This window comes from Phocoena sinus, chromosome 6 (genome assembly GCF_008692025.1).
Source record: "Phocoena sinus isolate mPhoSin1 chromosome 6, mPhoSin1.pri, whole genome shotgun sequence".
NCBI lineage: Eukaryota > Metazoa > Chordata > Mammalia > Artiodactyla > Phocoenidae > Phocoena > Phocoena sinus.
In genome coordinates this window covers 9,561,303-9,579,003 of record NC_045768.1, presented here as the reverse complement: position 1 = coordinate 9,579,003, position 17,701 = coordinate 9,561,303, and the positions used below count along the sequence as shown (strand labels likewise).

The window sequence follows — 17,701 nt, the reverse complement described above, 5'->3', positions numbered from 1 at the left end:
ATCCAAGGGGCTCCCACATGTACTCATACAAATAAGTTAATGCAACTAGAATTAGCCTGCTCACTTAAGAGAGCAGTCTTGAACTCAGGTGCACATGCTTCACAAAGTAGCTGAAGATTTTCCAGAGGGTACAAGGGCATGCATGGTTTTAAGGTTATCACTGGTCAGCTTTCCGTGTGTGTGTGTGTGTGTGTGTGTGTGTGTGTGTGTGTGTGTACTTCTTCCTGAAATCCACTTGCCTCAGAAAGCTGCTGTGGTAGTAGCTCATGTGGCTGTCCTTTTCCCTCTTCGCCTTTTCCACTTGCCCTTTTCGCAGTTTAGGAAATGGATAGTCCCACCCATTGCCCCAGAGTCTGAGACCCTCTCTGGTTCCCAGCAAGGGATTGTGTGAAATATTGGTGATAACCAAACCTCCTTCAATCAGCACTTTATAACCCAGCACCCCTCTGATTAAGAAATGCATGTGTTAATTCTGTACTGAAGAATGTGTTCACAGTATTCAGTAGTTTACAAATAATTTAGTGAATCAGAATTAAAGCAATGTTCCCCTCCAAAGTACTCTCAGTAACTTCATAAGGGGGAATTTCAATGCTGATAAATATAGAACTTTTAATAATAAAGTGTTTCAACTATTAAAAAAAAGAAATACAAGTGTGATAAAACCTTACTTTTGATGGTCAAAATAAGTATTATTTGTCAAAATAAGTATTGGCGTTGCTTTGATTAATTTTAGACTAACTGTGATGATAGCTTAATCCAGAAGGATATGTTAAACATGTAGAGCATTATAATTATAGTAAATAAAAAGAGTTTAAAAATTTCAATTTCCATATATTGCTTTTGTAGAGCATAAAAGTATATTGCATTAGGATAATATGGGAGGGAAATGAAATGGAAATGCGCTTCCAAAACAAAAGAGAATGCAGCATTTTTGACTATTAAAGAAAAACAAGTTTATATATTTTTAAAATGGATAGTGGGTATCAAATTGCTTTGCTATTTATATTTGGTTGGATACATTTTAAAGAATAGCATTACAGTTTTATTTTAAAATGTCAACATTTATGACACACTGAAATAACATTGTTTACAACTCTATAAACTTATAATGAAAAATTGTAGATGCCAACTTAAAAAATGTACAAAGGAGAAAAAAATGTGTGAGCAGATACCTGATTTTTTTCAACTTTTTTAGGCAGTATTCCAGCAAAAAGTGTGACACGGGACAGGCACCTAAATGGGAAGGCTGCCTCACCTGGCCTCAGGTGGTCTCACGGGAACGTTCCCTACTGTACTTCCTAGAAATCTCAGGCTCCCCTCCCTTAGTGAGCCCTGGCGTGGTGGAGGTGGTGAGATCACCTGCAGAGCTCTTCTTCCGGCTTTCCCTTGCCTGGAGCACTCTCCCCTTCTCTGTACCTTAGCCAGAGCCTGCCGGTCCCTCAGGTGCTTTAGGTCCCTCAGGCCTGGTACCCATGCCTCCTCCCTCTCTCTCGGCTCCCTCGTTCTCCACAATGAAAATATGCCTCACTTGTTAGACCTCCACCAGACATCACCTCTTGCAGAAACACTCCTTGATTCCCCTTTCCTCTTTTCCTTTAGAATGGTTTCTCCTTCTTCTTTCACTATAAAAGAGGGGTTCAGAAGTTAAGGGAAAAGGGAGTTAAGTTAGAAAATAGAATGAGTCTCTGGAATCTTGGAGAGGTCCAGGTAGAGGGAGGCAGTGGCTTATGTGTTTGGCTTGTGTCAACAGAGCTTCTAGAGCGTTGTACCTCTGAAATACGGAGTCTCAATAAAAATACTGTTGAATTGAAGCTGAAGTCCAGTTCAGGTTTCACCTTACCTCTGAATTCTTTGATTTCCCAGATCTGCTGGGTCTTCTCTCCTTCCAAATTCCTTGTGTACTTATAGTCTATTCTGTACAGCTTGGTGTGTCATCATCACCATCCTGCAATTTTTGTTAATTATTTTGAGTGTCTAGCATTGTTTTTATAACCAAATTGTAAATTCTAGGCAGGTAGAGGTACCTGTTTATTTTTTCATCTCCCCATGGCACCTACTATAGCACTGGCCATAACAGATACTCAATAAATATATCCCAGTTCATTGTAAAAAAGGAAAAAAATTGATGGGGTGTCCTGGGGTTGTAGTATGGATATGTCACACTTCACTGTATGATTTTGGGCCACTTGTGTATAGTCTGGATCTCTTGATTCTTCATTGATAAAACATAGGTGGTAGTGATAGCTAATAATATCAGGTAATCACTATGGGCCAAAATCATTAATGTACCTGACATTTCTATGAGGTACAAATAACATTTCTATTACTACTCTTATTGTTCTCACTGTATGTGAGAGTAATATAAAGTACTAAAATAATCTGCCCAGGGTCACTCATAGTAAATGGCAGTGTGGATTTGAAACCAGACCCTGAGACCCAAGCATTTACCCATCACGTGATACTGCCCATATCTGATGTATCTACCTCAGTTAAAGATTCTAAGTGAGTAGAAGGTTCTGGGTATCTTTTTGAAAGAGGTAAAAAAGTGACACAAAAGTTGAATTTAGTTACATATTTGGAAAACATTTTTACTTTTTTCCCCAGCTTTATTGAGATATAACTGAAACATAACATTGTTTAATGTATACAACGTGTTGATATGATACATTTAAAAATTGCCAAATAATTACTGCACAGTGTTAGTTACCACCTTCATCCCATCACATAGTTACCATTTCTTTTTCCTAGTGAGAACATTTAAGATGTACTCTTTTAGGAACATTCAAGTATGTGATACAGTATTATTAGCTATAATCAACCCCTGGTAACCTCCAGGGGTTTCTCTGAGTTTGTCTCTTTTAGATTCCACATTTAAAAACATTTTACTTTTTCCGAGTCCATAGGTTATCTTTTCCTTTTGTTTATTGTTTCCTTTGCTGTGCAAAAGCTTATAGGTTTGATTAGGTCCCATTTGTTTATTTATTTTTGCTTATTAGGTCCCATTTGTTTATTTTTGTTTTTCTTTCTATTGCCTTGGGAGAGTGACCTAAGAAAACACTGGTACGATTTACATCAAAGAAAGTTATGCCTATGTTCTCTTCTAGGAGTTTTATGGTATCATGTCTTAGATTTAAGTCTTTAAGCCATTTTGAGTTTATTTTTGTGTATGGTGTGAGGGTGTGTTCTAACTTCATTGATTTACATGTGGCTGTCCAACTTTCCCAACACCACTTGCTAAAGAGACTGTCTTTTCCCCATTGTATATTCTTGCCTCCTTTGTCAAAGATTAATTGTCCATAGATGTGTGGCTTTATTTCTGGGCTCTCTAGTCTATTCCACTGATCCATATGTCTGTTGTTGTGCCAGTACCACACTGTTTTGATTACTGTAGCTTTGTAGACAATAGTATTGTCTGAAGTCTGGGAGGGTTATGCCTCCTGCTTTGTTCTTTTTCCTACAGATTGCTTTGGAAATTCTGGGTCTTTTATGGCTCCATATAAATTTTAGGAATATTTGTTCTAGTTCTGTGAAAAATGTCATGGGTAATCTGATAGGGATCACATTAAATCTGTAGATTGCCTTGGGTAGTATGGCTGTTTTAACAATATTAATTCTTCCAATCCAAGAGCATGGGTTATCTTTCCATTTCTTTGAGTCATCTTCAGTTTCCTTTATTAATGTTTTGTGGTTCTTAGCATATAAATCTTTAACCTCCTTGGTCAGGTTTATACCTGTTTTTTGTTTGTTTGTTTTTTGGTTTTTGGTTTTTTGCGGTACGCGGGCCTCTCATGTTGTGGCCTCTCCCGTTGCGGAGCACAGGCTCTGGACGCGCAGGCTCAGCGGCCATGGCTCACGGGCCCAGCCGCTCCGCGGCATGTGGGATCTTCCCGGACCGGGGCACAAACCCGTGTCCCCTGCATCGGCAGGCAGACTCTCAACCACTGCGCCACCAGGGAAGCCCTGATGTGATTTTTAAAGGCATTGTTTGTTTACATTCCCTTTCTGATATTTCCTTGTTAGTGTGTGATGTGACTGACAAGGGCTTAATTTCCAAAATATACAACCAGCTCATACAACTCAATAACAAAAAAACAACCCAATTGAAAAATGGGCAGAAGACCTTAATAGACATTTCTCCAAAGAAGGCATATGGATGGTCAATAGGCACATGAAAAGATGCTCATCATCACTAATTATTAAAGAAATGCAAATCAAAACTATAATGAGGTACCACCTCACACTGGTCAGAGTGACCATCATTAAAAAGTCTACAAATAACAAATGTTGGAGAGGGTGTAGAGAAAAGGGAACCCTCTTACACTGTTGGTGGGAATGTAAATTGGTGCAGCCACTATGGAAAACAGTATGGAGGTTCCTCAAAAAAATAAAAACAGTGTTACCATATGATCCAGCAGTCCCACTTCTGGGCATGTACCCAGACAAAACTATAATTCAAAAAGATATATGCACCCCTATGTTCATAGCAGCACTATTTACAATAGCCAAGACATGGAAACAACCTAAATGTCCATCAGCAGATAAATGGATAAAGATGTGGTGTGTATATATACAATGGAATATTACTCAGCCATAAGAAAGAATGAAATAATGCCATTTGCAGCAGTATGGATGGACCTAGAGATTACCATACTAAGCAAAGTCAGAAAGAGAAAGACAAATACCATATGATATCACTTATATGTGGAATCTAAAATATGACACAAATGAACATATCTCTGAAACAGAAACAGACTCATAGATGAAGAGAACAGACTTGTGGTTGCCAAGGGAGAGGAGGGGTTAGGGAGGGAAGGATTGGGAGTTTGGGATCAGCAGATGCAAACTAGTATATATAAACAACAAGGTCCTACCCTATAGCACAGGGAACTATATTGGAACCATAATAAACCATAATAGAAAAGAATATGAGAAAGAATATATATATGTATATATGTATGTATGACTGAATCACTTTGCTGTACAGCAGAAATTAACACAACATTGTAAATCAATTATACTTCAGTAAAATAGTTTTTTTAAAAAAAGAAAGAAAAACATTTTACTTTTTAAAGGCAGTTGGCAGTCTGCAGCTGAATTGAGTCAGGGGAAATGCATGGCTATAGTAATTGGGAGAGAACAGAAGCTTTTCCAGCCACTTCTTGGCCTTGCAGAAGGGCTCCAGAAAATCACCAGCCTGCAAAATGTTCAGTACCCATTTCCCTGATTGCCAAAGGCATACAGTCTGGGAGCTGATAGCAATGAACCTCAGTAGGAGGAGGAGAGTACTCGTGGTTTTTGTTGTTTTGGTTTTGGTTTTTTTGCGGTACGCGGGTCTCTCACTGCTGTGGCCTCTCACGTTGCGGAGCACAGGCTCCGGACACGCAGGCTCAGCGGCCATGGCTCACGGGCCCAGCCGCCCCGCGGCACATGGGATCCTCCCGGACCGGGGCACAAACCCGTGTCCCCTGCATCGGCAGGCGGACTCTCAACCACTGCGCCACCAGGGAAGCCCAGTACTTGTGTTTTTATTATTGTTTTTAACTGATCTTAAAATTCTCACCTGGCCCTTTGCCTTCTGCACAGTCCAGAGTCATGAATCCTTGATATGTGGCTCGAAAGAGAAGCACAGGACAGTATATTCCCTTTTTGTCCACCAATTTTCTCTTTGTGTTTCTATTCTGGGACCAGTGTACAGACCATTCAAGTTCAGAGGGAGAGCAAGCTCTGCTCTCCTTTGAGCCAGTGTGTACAGCCTGGCTCCACTGTGAGCCCTGTGTAGGAGAGGGCCACGTGTGCTCTGTAGCTTTTGGTGCTTCCAGCTGGGTGACTTTTGCAATTGTATCCATCTGATTTTGAAATGTGAAAAAAACTCCTGAACTTAGGTGTCGATTTATACATTAATTACACCGATCTCAGTTGCAGCAGTGTGGTCTTAATAGCTGATTGCTGCAGTATCCACATCTGTGATATCAGAATGTGACGTGCATATTTTAATTTGAGAAATAGTTTAACATTTTTAGATATTCATTTAGATGTGGTTATGCAGGTTAAACATAACGTATGATCACTGCTTCTTTCATTGCTTCCAATTAAACCTTGCTTGTTAGTTTAACCTCTAGGTAATCCCATCAAACAATTGATGTCAAGGAAACACTGCCCACAGTAGCTTCGGATGAGTGGCCATTAATTTTAATTGCCTTGATATTAAAGATTAAGAAGTATCGGGACTAGCAGAATAGAAACGATCTGATGTCAAGCAAATCCACTTGCTAAAGCTTCCCCAGGCTGCTGGTGATATTAAAATTTTACTGTGAGAATTAAATAAACCTTTATTAGTGATGACTGTTGTTTGATTGGTCCAGGGTTATGCATCAACACAGAATTCTTACGTATCTGGAGATGAGACCTTTGATGGTATAGAGATTCCTCAATTATGAAACCGTTAATAAAGCTGTAATCAGATTTTCCAGGCTAGGTTTCATTAATGTATTATAGCTTCTCTGATTGTCAAGGTAATATTAACTACAAAGTACAGAATCCAACAGAGAATTGTTTAGAAGAAGAGAATTCTAAGATGGGCCTTTCGTGCTAAATTCAGAGTTGGGGAATTTTCATTAATTATGCTTAAGAAATTCCAAATTCCCTCTCAACCAGGAATATCTCCCTTTGCACTATAGATACATTCAATATTTAACTGTTTCAGAGGCCTGACAGTCTTACTCAGACAAGCTAGAGTGATATATATTGAAGGAGGTTTTTGTGAGCTGGTCCGCTAGGTCTGCCTCCTGAGCTGAGGATATGCTTGTGACAAGTGAGTTGGGGGCCATGAGAACTTGCTTTAACAAGCATAACCAGAGCGAATGCCTTTGGGGTCATCTTACAGTCTAAATTCAGAACTTTTATTTTTAGAGTCATATAATTCTGGTCTGGGAATGGATCCTAAGAGTCACTGAGGCTGCCTTCTCCTGGTGCGGAAATCCCTCCCAGAGCATCTGCCTCCATGCTCTTGGAGGCCTGGGCCCCACATCAGCATCATCTCGGCTTCTCCCTCTCCCCTGGCCTCCACAGTGAGTCAGTGGCCAAATTCTGCCTATTCTAGTCCTCTTCCATGACCTCTGCCCTCTCCACGACTCCTGTTCTGCCGGGCTCAGGTCTTCCTCACCTTCTCACCTGTGTGCCCTCCTGACTCTTCCTCCCCCACCACGTCCCACACAGTTATCCCACGCACCTGCCCCACACACATGGGGCTGAAAGAAGGGAGGGCAGAGGAGGCCGATGGCAGAGTGGAGTTGGGTCCCTCAGGGCTGTTTGAGAGCCTAATATTGTGACAGTCTAAATACTGGAACTAAGGCCCATGAGTGGAAATGGAAGGGAACCGGATCTTAGTTCCGAATAGAGAGCTGTGTATCCGTCAGAACTCTCTAACGGTGGAATCAGGGACTTTGTGACATGGCGAATACCACGTCTCTGGCGATGGAGATGCCATGAACATGAAGAGAAAATGGAGACGGAGGCACAGGTTAAAGGACACATGAATTCTCTTTTAGACCTGTTGAGTTGCAGGTTGTGACAGAACATTTCTAAGGAAATGTCTTAAAAATTGAGAACTGAAATTATTCATAGAAGTTAGGGATAGAGATGGAAATCTGAGAGTCATTCACAGAGACAATGGTTGAAATCGTTAATAGGGATAAGATTGCTCAGCACGCGCACACACACACACACACACACACACACACACCCTGGTGTGTCAGGGAAGGAGAAGCAGGAGCATAATGTCACAGAAACCGTGCAAAGAAAGCACTTTAAGAAGGAGCCAGAGGTCGGGGGGAGGTAATTACAAGTATCAGATGCTGCTGAGAAGTCAAACAAGTTGCGGAGAGAGAAGACCATTGGATTGGGGACAGGTGTGATGCCTGTGACCACCTCAATCAATCACCTAGTCCTGGAGATTGTTAAGATTGTTACATGAGAAAACGTATGCAAAGGGCTCTGTGTGATGCTCAGTGCAAAGGAGATGCTCATTAAATAGTTACTATTACCCCCACTATTTGAAATGAAGGAAGGAAGGGGCACGTCTAATCCTTCATTGGGTCGGGGAGTTGTGTGGGGGGATGATAGTGGAACAGAAACGGCTAGGAAGGCCTGATCTGCAGCATATTTGCTTCCTGATGAGTTTTGGCTTGTTGCTGTCTGAACCAGTGTTCATGGTGGCTGCACAGGTCTTTAGCTAGTGTGCTGCCCTGTGTGTGTGTCACACAGTGACCCCCCCCCCAGGATGGGACAGTGTGTGGGCTGCTGCAGGCCAACATTGTCTTCCTCATGTGGCTCCCTTGCCAGGGCTCTCTAGCTTTCCCTGAACGGATGAGTGCCATAGTTTGAAGAATGAGAGTTCTATTTCCAAAGCAATTAAAGACTTGGCAGAGATGGTCAACTAGCATGCCCATTGGTGTAAATTGGGTTGGAGGGCTTATACCACTCCTTATTTTCCCTCAGGGTCCCTAAATGGCTGTTCAGGATGAAACAGTGACCCACCCTGCCTGATACCACAGCAGCATGCCCCTTTGACACATTATTAAGAAATTATTAAAAAGTGTTTTTAAACTGTTACTTTAACAAAAGAGAGGTCAGAGCCTTTTATATAGCAAGTGGGTACCTATTCATAAATTGCTGTGTGGGTTTTAGCTTCTTTATATAGCTCAGCTCCCAGGTGCCTGAACACTCAATGTAACTACAGGCAGTGAGTCTTGGGCTGAAGTTTCGCTGTCAATGAAATGTGATGAAATCTGCCTGTTGCCAAGATCCTCCTTAGAAATCTCTTCCGTTTGCTCTGGTTGGCACCATAAGTAGTTTGCAAAAGAAATAAGTATGTTCTACCTGATGAAATCAGCCACTGATTCTGCATTTGCATTTGACCTTATTGCAATTGCTTGAGTTTTCACGTTGTGACCTTCTCACATGTTAACTGGCACAACTTGAGCAGCCATCTTGGCAGACATACAGTATCTTCTAAGGCAGGAGACAAAGGGTTTTTTCATCCATTATTAATTGATGTTACTCTTTTTAGCACACCAAACATGATTTTACTGTACAGCTGCCAAAATTGTTCCAGACCCCAAAAGAATAAGTCATTCTTTCACAAGCATTTCTTATTATTTACCTAACTTAACAAATGTTTCCTTTAGTTTTTCAGCTCCTTTTCAGGGGACTAGTCATTTATATATTAATTGGTATACGCCAGTTGACTATTTTTTATGAACAGTGCTCCCAGCCATTTTAGTGTTACTGGGGCCAACTCCAAGAAGTGGTCTTATTCCAAGAGTGTTGAGAGGTTTGCCAAAAGAGCAAGTGAGCCTCTGCACCATTCTGCATCATCCCCAGGGTGTGATCACAGGCTAGGAATTGAGTGTCTTCCAAGGTCTCCCTTTGGTGTCCTACAGTTATTATTGGAAGTTTGATTTTTGTTCCTCTCTTTGAACCTCGCTTCCCCTTACTCATATCCCTGTGATTTGTAGGTATCCAACTGGTTTGGCAACAAACGAATCAGGTACAAGAAGAATATCGGCAAGTTTCAGGAAGAAGCCAATCTCTACGCTGCAAAGACAGCCGTGACAGCTGCACACGCAGTGGCCGCAGCCGTGCAGAACAACCAGACCAACTCGCCCACCACGCCAAATTCTGGTGCGTACGGGCGCTCTCTCCCTACTCAGCTCAGGCAGCCTTATGCCACAAAGCCCTGTCCCACAGACCAGGAAACAAGAGCCATACTGGGGACACAGTGGACTTATAAAGGAAGATTTATATTAAAATGCAGACTTGTTCTTGGGGTGGGTGAATGAGTGGATAGCCAGAGCCTGTAGACCCGCTATTCACAGTGAGTGCCACTCCGTACTGTTAGATTCTGGAACTTTCACACTTAGCAGTGTTTTTAATTCAGCAGTTAAGCAAAGTGCTATCACTAACGGTTATTTTAACTCTATTGTTCCATGTGTCATTTTAAAATCAATAGTGGTCTGTCAAAGAACGAGTGAAATAGAAGTGGGAGATTTACCTGTTGCTGTGAGTAATGAAGCTGGTATGTTGGGGTTAGGACAGTAGGGCTTTCTACCTGATGCAGCTGCAGAGTCGAGTCCGCTGTCCTTACATCTCCTTAGCACCTGTGCTGACTCGGTAGGCTCAGCACGTGGTTAGCTGATCGGGATGTGGTTAGCCGTGAGGGGTATGGTACTCAACACATGGATGCAGTACCTTGGCTGCTCATACAATACATTTTGGCCAGATTTTATGTGGCATTTTTTGATGGAGTTGGAAACATCTTAAAATTAGAGGGAACTTGAGTAGCAATGAAAGATGTGCGGCTAGTCCAAACAGATGGACTTGAGAAGCAAATCAAGGGACTTTTCTAAGGAGATAGTTTAAATATATCTTTAAAAATTCAGAAAGTGAGGGGTTTTTTGTTTGTTTTGGTTTGTTGTCTTCTTCCCCCCAGCCCCCAAGTTCTTTTTTTTTTTTTTTTGCGGTACGCGGGCCTCCCACTGCTGTGGCCTCTCCCGTTGCGGAGTACAGGCTCCGGACGCGCAGGCTCAGCGGCCATGGCTCACGGGCCCAGCCGCTCCGCGGCATGTGGGATCTTTCCGGATCGGGGCACGAACCCATGTCCCCTGCATCGGCAGGCGGACTCTCAACCACTGTGCCACCAGGGGAGCCCCCCCTTCCAAGTTCTTTTTAATGGAGCATGGAAACTGATGAAAGTTAGGCAGAGCGTATGGCTTAGAAAGAGCTTGAGAAAAATGTTTCTTCTCTGGGTAATTGTCCACCATGACAGTTAATGATGGTGAAGAGCTCACTTAATGACCAAGTCCTGGAGATAAATGAAAACAAGGGGATGGTTCCAGGCCAGCTGCTGGGTGTTTTTCTGTTTGTTTTGATTCTCTCTTTCTTTCGTATGTGGGCTTCCCCATTGATAGGACTTTCCTAGATGCAAAATGAATCACAGGACCTAACTCCTTGGAGTTATTCTCCGTCCTCCTAGATCTAGAAATGCCTTATGTTGTACACAACCTTTCCCTTCTGTACCTTTTCTCCTTTCCCTGCCTCTAGGTCTTTGAGGATTATGTGTGTAGCTCTCTGTTATTCAGCTACTTAACTCTTTCCTTTCCAGGTTCTTCTGGTTCTTTTAACCTCCCAAATTCTGGGGACATGTTCATGAACATGCAGAGTCTGAATGGGGATTCTTACCAAGGGTCCCAAGTCGGAGCCAATGTGCAATCACAGGTAGGAGAAATGCCCCAGCTGGGGCCTTTCTAGCAGGGTAGGGTTTGGGCTCAAAACTCCTGACTCTCAACCCGTGGAAGTGGTCTGCACACCGTGCAGACCCTGTGCTGGGTGCTTCCGGACGTTACCATCTGCCCCAACATTTAATTTAATGAGAAGTCAAGTGAACAGTGGCTTTGGATGATTCAAACCTGATAAACTTTGTGAATGCATTCGGCTCTGGCTTGAGCTCATGGAGAGGGGTTGGGTGCATATTACTTTCATGACAAAACAGAACAGAAAAATTGTGTGTGCCAGTGTGTGTACGCTTTTAAAATATATTACTCTGTTTCATTTCTGTATTTATTTTTTTAAGTCAGAATACAAAAACCTGAGTTCTTAAAGTATATTCCAGGTTCACCTCTTTTTCTCATCCTCTTACTGGAAAGCAGCTACTTGTTTTTATGCACGTGGGAGTGTGTGCGTGTGTGAGAGGGCGAGCCAGTATACATATTTATAAGTAGTTTCACCCACAGCCATGCTCATTTGGCTGGTATAGATGCAAAGTTTGCATGACCATGAAGATGTTGTTGTTTGGCTGGCATGAAAAACAAAGATGTGCGAGTTTAAATATGCAAAGAATTGTTGAAATTCTGCCAGTCACATTTGATTGATAAATTTGTCTTTCATTCAAGATGCTAAACCCTCATGGCACACATGATTCAAATTGTTTCCTTTTGTAAGTAATGATGTTTTAATAGATTTGGGATGATGAATTTTGTTTTGTCTCACTTCTAGGTGGATACCCTCCGTCATGTTATCAATCAGACGGGAGGCTACAGTGATGGCCTTGGAGGAAACTCACTGTACAGTCCACATAATTTAAATGTGAGTACTCTGGGGAACCAGATTTGAAGAGCTGTAGGAACAGCGTCAAGTAAACAGTGGCTAATAAATAAATTAATGGCCATTTTACTTGGCTTCTCATCTTTTTGGCAGGTGGGGAAGGCAGCATTTTTAGTGTACTTTTATTTTATGAACCTAAACACTGATGTTACCTTCATGCCATTAGAAGTCCTCACAGAGGCCCAGGGTGGCTAGCATTCTGTCATCAATAGAGACTTAAGCATCAGCCCATTAAGATGCCATCTCCCACTGGCCGTGCTGTGTTCCAGGGAGATGGTGAAAAACAGGTCATTTATCTTAGACTCGAGCAGCAGGAAAAATTCCCAAACACAGCTCAGGTGAAGGGGAGGAGGGCCCCAGACAGATCAACAAACCAAGCTAAACAAAGACTCCTGTTCTTAAGAGTAACTTGCTGTATTGTCAATGTGGGGTGCAAAACACGTCCAGCATTTTCCATGGCCTCTCAGTTAAGTACGGAGGAAATAATTTTAACTTTAGTAACCAATTGACCAGAGCTTCACTTTCCCCCCACCCCCCGACATGGATGGAAAATAGCATACTCACAGCACCTAAAGGGGAGCTGCGGGGACTGGGTCCCCAGGGTGGAGTGGTGGACAGAATCTGGTACTCCAGACTAGGGAGGAAACGAACTGCCCAACACATGGTAGTAGAGTCAGAAAGAAAACAGACAGAAGTCTCCCTTTTTGAGGCTTAGCTTTCTATGAGAGTAAATATTAATGATTTAGAAAGTGATTGAGGATGTTCAATTGTAAAAGGAAAACAGGACCATTAAATACTCAAATCTTCTACATTTGAAATGTCAAATCTTTCTTTTTGGGTTTATAAATAACTCGTAATAACCCACAACAAACCATATAAAAAGCCTTTTAGTTGCATTTCTCCTTTTTCATTTAAGTGTTTTGAAATGCTTCAGAGAATGTGCGATGTCCTTATCAACATGATAAAATATGAAACTGTGATTGCCTGCAGCATTTTACAGACATGAATTCCATCTTCGTTGATGAGGCTTGATAAGGCGCTGTTGTATAATACGGTGCATAATCTCAAACCACCAGAGTAAGGATTAATTTATTTTGAAAAAAAGAATGCTTGCTGACAACCTCTCCTCCAGCTGCCACGCTGGGTAAAAATATTGTACATTTGTTGTTTATAAATTTGGATAAAAGAGGAATGATGTTTACTTCAGATGGAATATCTTTAGACTTGTGTCTGTGTAAGAGATTTTCTTTTTCTAAGTATATTTTCATACCTGAGTGGTGAGAACAGCTTACCTATTAGATAGAGGAGAGGATTTCTTCGAGTCCACACAAACACACATGCGCTTGTCACCATCCAACCTGCACAGCTGAGGCTTTGAAGATCAACCGCCATAGCTTTATTTTTTTTCCTAACCTGGATCTGATACACCTAAAGCCTGGAAAATCCTTCTCCCTCCGGCTCTGGTCATCTCTGTGTGGTTGTTTGGTCCCTCTGTCTCCCCCCTCCCCACCATTTCTCTGTGGACCTAGAGGGAAGAAAGGTGCTTTATATGCAGGACTGTGCAGTTAAGCCGAAGACAGGGTTCCCTAAGAACAGCACATTGGGAGAATGAAAAATTCCCAGCCCAAGGCTGGGCGAGGAATCTCAGTAGCCTAGCAGCGCAGGCCTAAAAGAAGATATTTTGGATGGACTCGTAGAACAAGTTGCAGATGGATGTGAGGGAGTCGGGGGACCTTCTGCCCCTCACTGGCACTGGTGTGGGAGGTATAGGTCTGGGGGCAGCACAGCACGAGGCTGGTCTGTGCCGCAGGCACTGGGTGGCAGAGAGCTCACCCTCGCCTTCTCTCCAGAAAGGCCCGCCCCGTCACTTCCACTCAGTGTTCCCCAACTCACAAGCCCAGCACCTCCCTCTTCTTGACTGACATAAAAATATGTAGCGACAAGCTGTCTGCCACGGCAGAAATCTGATCAGACATTGATTTCAGCAATTGCCTCTATAGGCCAAGACATAAGGCAAATTTGTTTCTGAGCACTGTTACCGCGGATGCAGGTCTGAGGCAGGAAGGGCCAGTGGCATGTGAAGAGCGGTAGCAACATCCCGAATAGGAGCCCCAGTTACAGATAATTGGAATCCAGATTTGAATAGTGTGTGCTCCTCCACAGTTCATGCATTTTCATTCTGCAAGATCCTATTTGGAGGGAAATTCTGGCCTTCATTTTCCAAGGGTTATAGTAGCTGGCTGTCAGTCTTGTATAGAAAAGGGGCCTGGGGGTGGATGGGCTTCTTCTCTATGGAAACGAGGATTAAGCTGGGTTGAAGTTTATACTTTGTGGAGCCTAAGGTCTTGCCAGAGCATTGCGTTGAGCTTCTCCACTGCTCGCTTCTTATAAGATTTTTCTTCAAGTCACTTGATTTTTATCAGCAAATCAAAGGCCGAGCTTCGTGCCAGCTTGAGACCAGCTGAAGCCCTCCTTCAGCGTGCTGATTTATTGCCAAGTCTTTACTTGGTAGGATGGGTTTGTTTTACATGCATTTAATCCCACTTTAACACATGCTTCAAACTCCTGCCAAAGTGGGTTTAGAAAATACATTTTGCTAATGCATCTTTGCTCTCATGTTGTCATCAGGGTATTTTCAGTTGGGGAGGAGAATTAATATGTAGACGTGCACCCGTTGAACTGTGCTTCTCCTTTCAGGCTAATGGAGGCTGGCAGGACGCAACAACTCCATCTTCTGTGACTTCTCCTACAGAAGGCCCAGGAAGTGTGCACTCTGATACCTCTAACTAATCTCTGGCAACACTTTTCCCTGAGCTGACATGCCTTGATAAGTGCATTCAGAGCAATAGGAGGAAAAGGAAAGCGTTTTTGTAGCCCACCATCTACAGCTTTACTGTAAAACCTTGTCTTATTAGAGAACTTGGTAAATCTGTTTTTTAAGGAATCATAATCATTTGTATTTATACTTAAAAACACACAATGTTAAAAAAGCACTTTATCCAATTAGGCCAAGATTTAACCTTGTTGACAGTCCTATAGCTATTTTATCATAATTTATTATCAATATTTTACATTAATGGTTTCTCACTTGCCAATTACTTGGCCTTAAGGGTAAAAAGTACAATATATGCTAAACCTCAATCGCTAAAGCAGATACAAAGACTCACCTCACCTAAATTGAACTTCTTGCATATTTCCATTGCAGACTTTGATTGTCCTTCTTTCATATCAGTAATGGAGTTGGAATAAAGGAGCTGTTTGGCTACCTGTTAATGATGGTTGTGTTTAAGAATCTTCCTCATCACACTTGGGTTTCGATCTCTTATGTTATAATTAGATCAGAGACCGGTAGCATCTTTTCTCTCTCTGAAAGCACCAGTGCCCAGAGTCTGCTCGGTAATTAAATTATGGATCCAGACTGTTTTGAGAGCTGAAGATACTTGCTGCTGATAGAGGTGACCACGAGATCCGTCTGGGGTTTTATGGTGTGCACTGGGTGCTGCACAGACTTGTCAAGGTTTGCTACGTCCTTGGGCATTCACAAAGGCCCTGCTCTCTGGAGTGTTGTATATAGTGTAGCAAAAGAGTATTTATACATCTCACCAATCAAAACACAGCTTTATTACCTCATGCGAACTCATACAAACCAATAGAATTTCAACATGTTCTGTAGCTTAGAGTGCTCACTTACTACCTCTGAACAATACTCACTCTGTAGTTTGTCTCTTTCTTATCTTTTTGCATCTTGTAATTTACTCTTTGTTTCCCTTCATAAAATGTAATGTACATTGTAATCTTTTAAAAGAAAAATCAGGGTTGCATTTGCAACTTTTAAAAAACCAAGAGTGGAAACATTGGGTCTTAAATTAACACAGGATCAGTAAAACTGTTGTAAATACTGAGAAACATTTTGAATGTTCTTCATCTTGTTACTAATCCATGCAAAAAAAAAAAAAGCGATGACTAATTGTGATGCATTCAGATTTCAGTATTCAGTACTGTATATTTCACCCTGTGTAATGGGGCCCCCTCTCCTTTCTCTCTTTTTGTATTGTATGCGATTCTGAAACTGATTGAGTCATGAAAATAATATGTGGCGGTGATTCTAATGTATTAAAAACGTTTCGTGTTCCTTTCTAACTGGATTACACCCTGGATTGAAAAAGTCTTCCTCGTGGTAGTTATATGTAGTTTCAAACATGAATAAACTTTTTGCTTTCATGATTAAATGTTGATGCAATTTCTTACCCCACCTGGTGAGCCAGTCAGTGCAGGCAGAAGAGAAGGCCTGCCCAGAAGTCAGTCTGAGCATGTAAACGTGTGGCCTGTCAGAGAGGGACTCAGAAACCAAGGTGAGGCTGAGAGTGGCTGACTACACTTTCTGCAGGCTCCCAGCCAGTTCCTGGACCACCGTCACATGTCCTCACTTGATACTTACGCTCTAAGAATACCACAAGGAAAATATCATCCCCATTTTCACAGATTAGGAAACTGAAGTTCATAAAAATAGATGCCACAAGGTGAAAGACCTAGGACAACAAGGGCCACGCTTGGAACCCAGGTCTGTGTGTGTCCTTGGAGCTGACACTCTCCTGACTTAATGATGCATCCAGCATCTGTTGGATGGAAAGACCTGTTTGATAATTTTAAAATAATTATCAGTCTTGTCATATTCACTTCCTCGCTTTCATAACTTCTGTGAGATACGGGTTAAGAACAAGCAAAAGTTTGTCCCAAAAGAGTGAGCTTCCAAGGCCATAAAAAAACCAAAAAGCCCCAACTTCTCATAACATACCTTTGAAAACTAAACTTCTAAAATGTAAGACCAACTAGAAATCCTTTAACCAGATTAAACATTGTTTTTGTTTTATTCACATTGTCAGCAACTCCATGTATTTACATGTACATCTGTCGCAAATATCTAAATCTTTGTAATAAAAGAAGTCAATAGCAGGTAATTGGCCTCTTTACTATCTCTCCAGGAAATTGACTCACAGGAAATCAGATTAATGTTAATCAGTTGCGGCAAATTGTCTCTGATAAATCCAACTGTTTCACTATTTCAGTTTGTAAAACAAGGTCTAGGGCCACCATTCCCATTAATCCTGAGGCAGTTACACTTTACAAAATAGATTGCCCTCCAAAGCTGTCCTCCCTCACAAGGGCTCTCAGCCTGCCTGTAGGAATCTCTCCCATGGCTAAGTAGTTACTTGCATGATTCAATTAGCTTATGGGTCAGCCTTTCTTATCTTTGTACATAAAACAATCGCTATGCTATGTGGTTTTGCAAAAATATCCTGTGGAAACCAGACACACATGCACACACAGATACATCTTTAAAGTCCAGAAACACACACTTCCTAAGAACCATCTCAGGTCTCCTCTCAGGCCAGCCTACTGAGAGAAGCACATACCGGTGTTTGCTGGAAATTCACACGATGCGTCTTTCCGTTGAGGGAAAGATGTGAATATAAGGCTTTATTCAGAGGAGGTCTCAAAAAAAACAGTAATTCCTTTCCTAGAAGCTAATTTGGGAGGCCCT

General features: G+C 42.0%; 1 protein-coding gene across 3 annotated transcripts in view; it reads left to right on the top strand.

The window, feature by feature from the left end:
• The window catches only part of PBX3 (PBX homeobox 3), a 233,115-nt gene extending 216,727 nt beyond the window's left edge, over positions 1-16,388 (top strand). For 2 of the 3 annotated variants that reach the window (XM_032635349.1, XM_032635350.1), the window contains exons 6-9: positions 9,516-9,681; positions 11,162-11,274; positions 12,052-12,141; positions 14,857-16,388. In XM_032635349.1, the coding sequence (XP_032491240.1) occupies positions 9,516-9,681; positions 11,162-11,274; positions 12,052-12,141; positions 14,857-14,949 (462 nt within the window). In that variant the 3' untranslated portion in view covers positions 14,950-16,388. The remainder of the gene's footprint in view (positions 1-9,515; positions 9,682-11,161; positions 11,275-12,051; positions 12,142-14,856) is intronic. The other variant, XM_032635351.1, reaches the window with a different exon arrangement.
• The last annotated feature ends 1,313 nt before the right edge of the window (positions 16,389-17,701 follow it).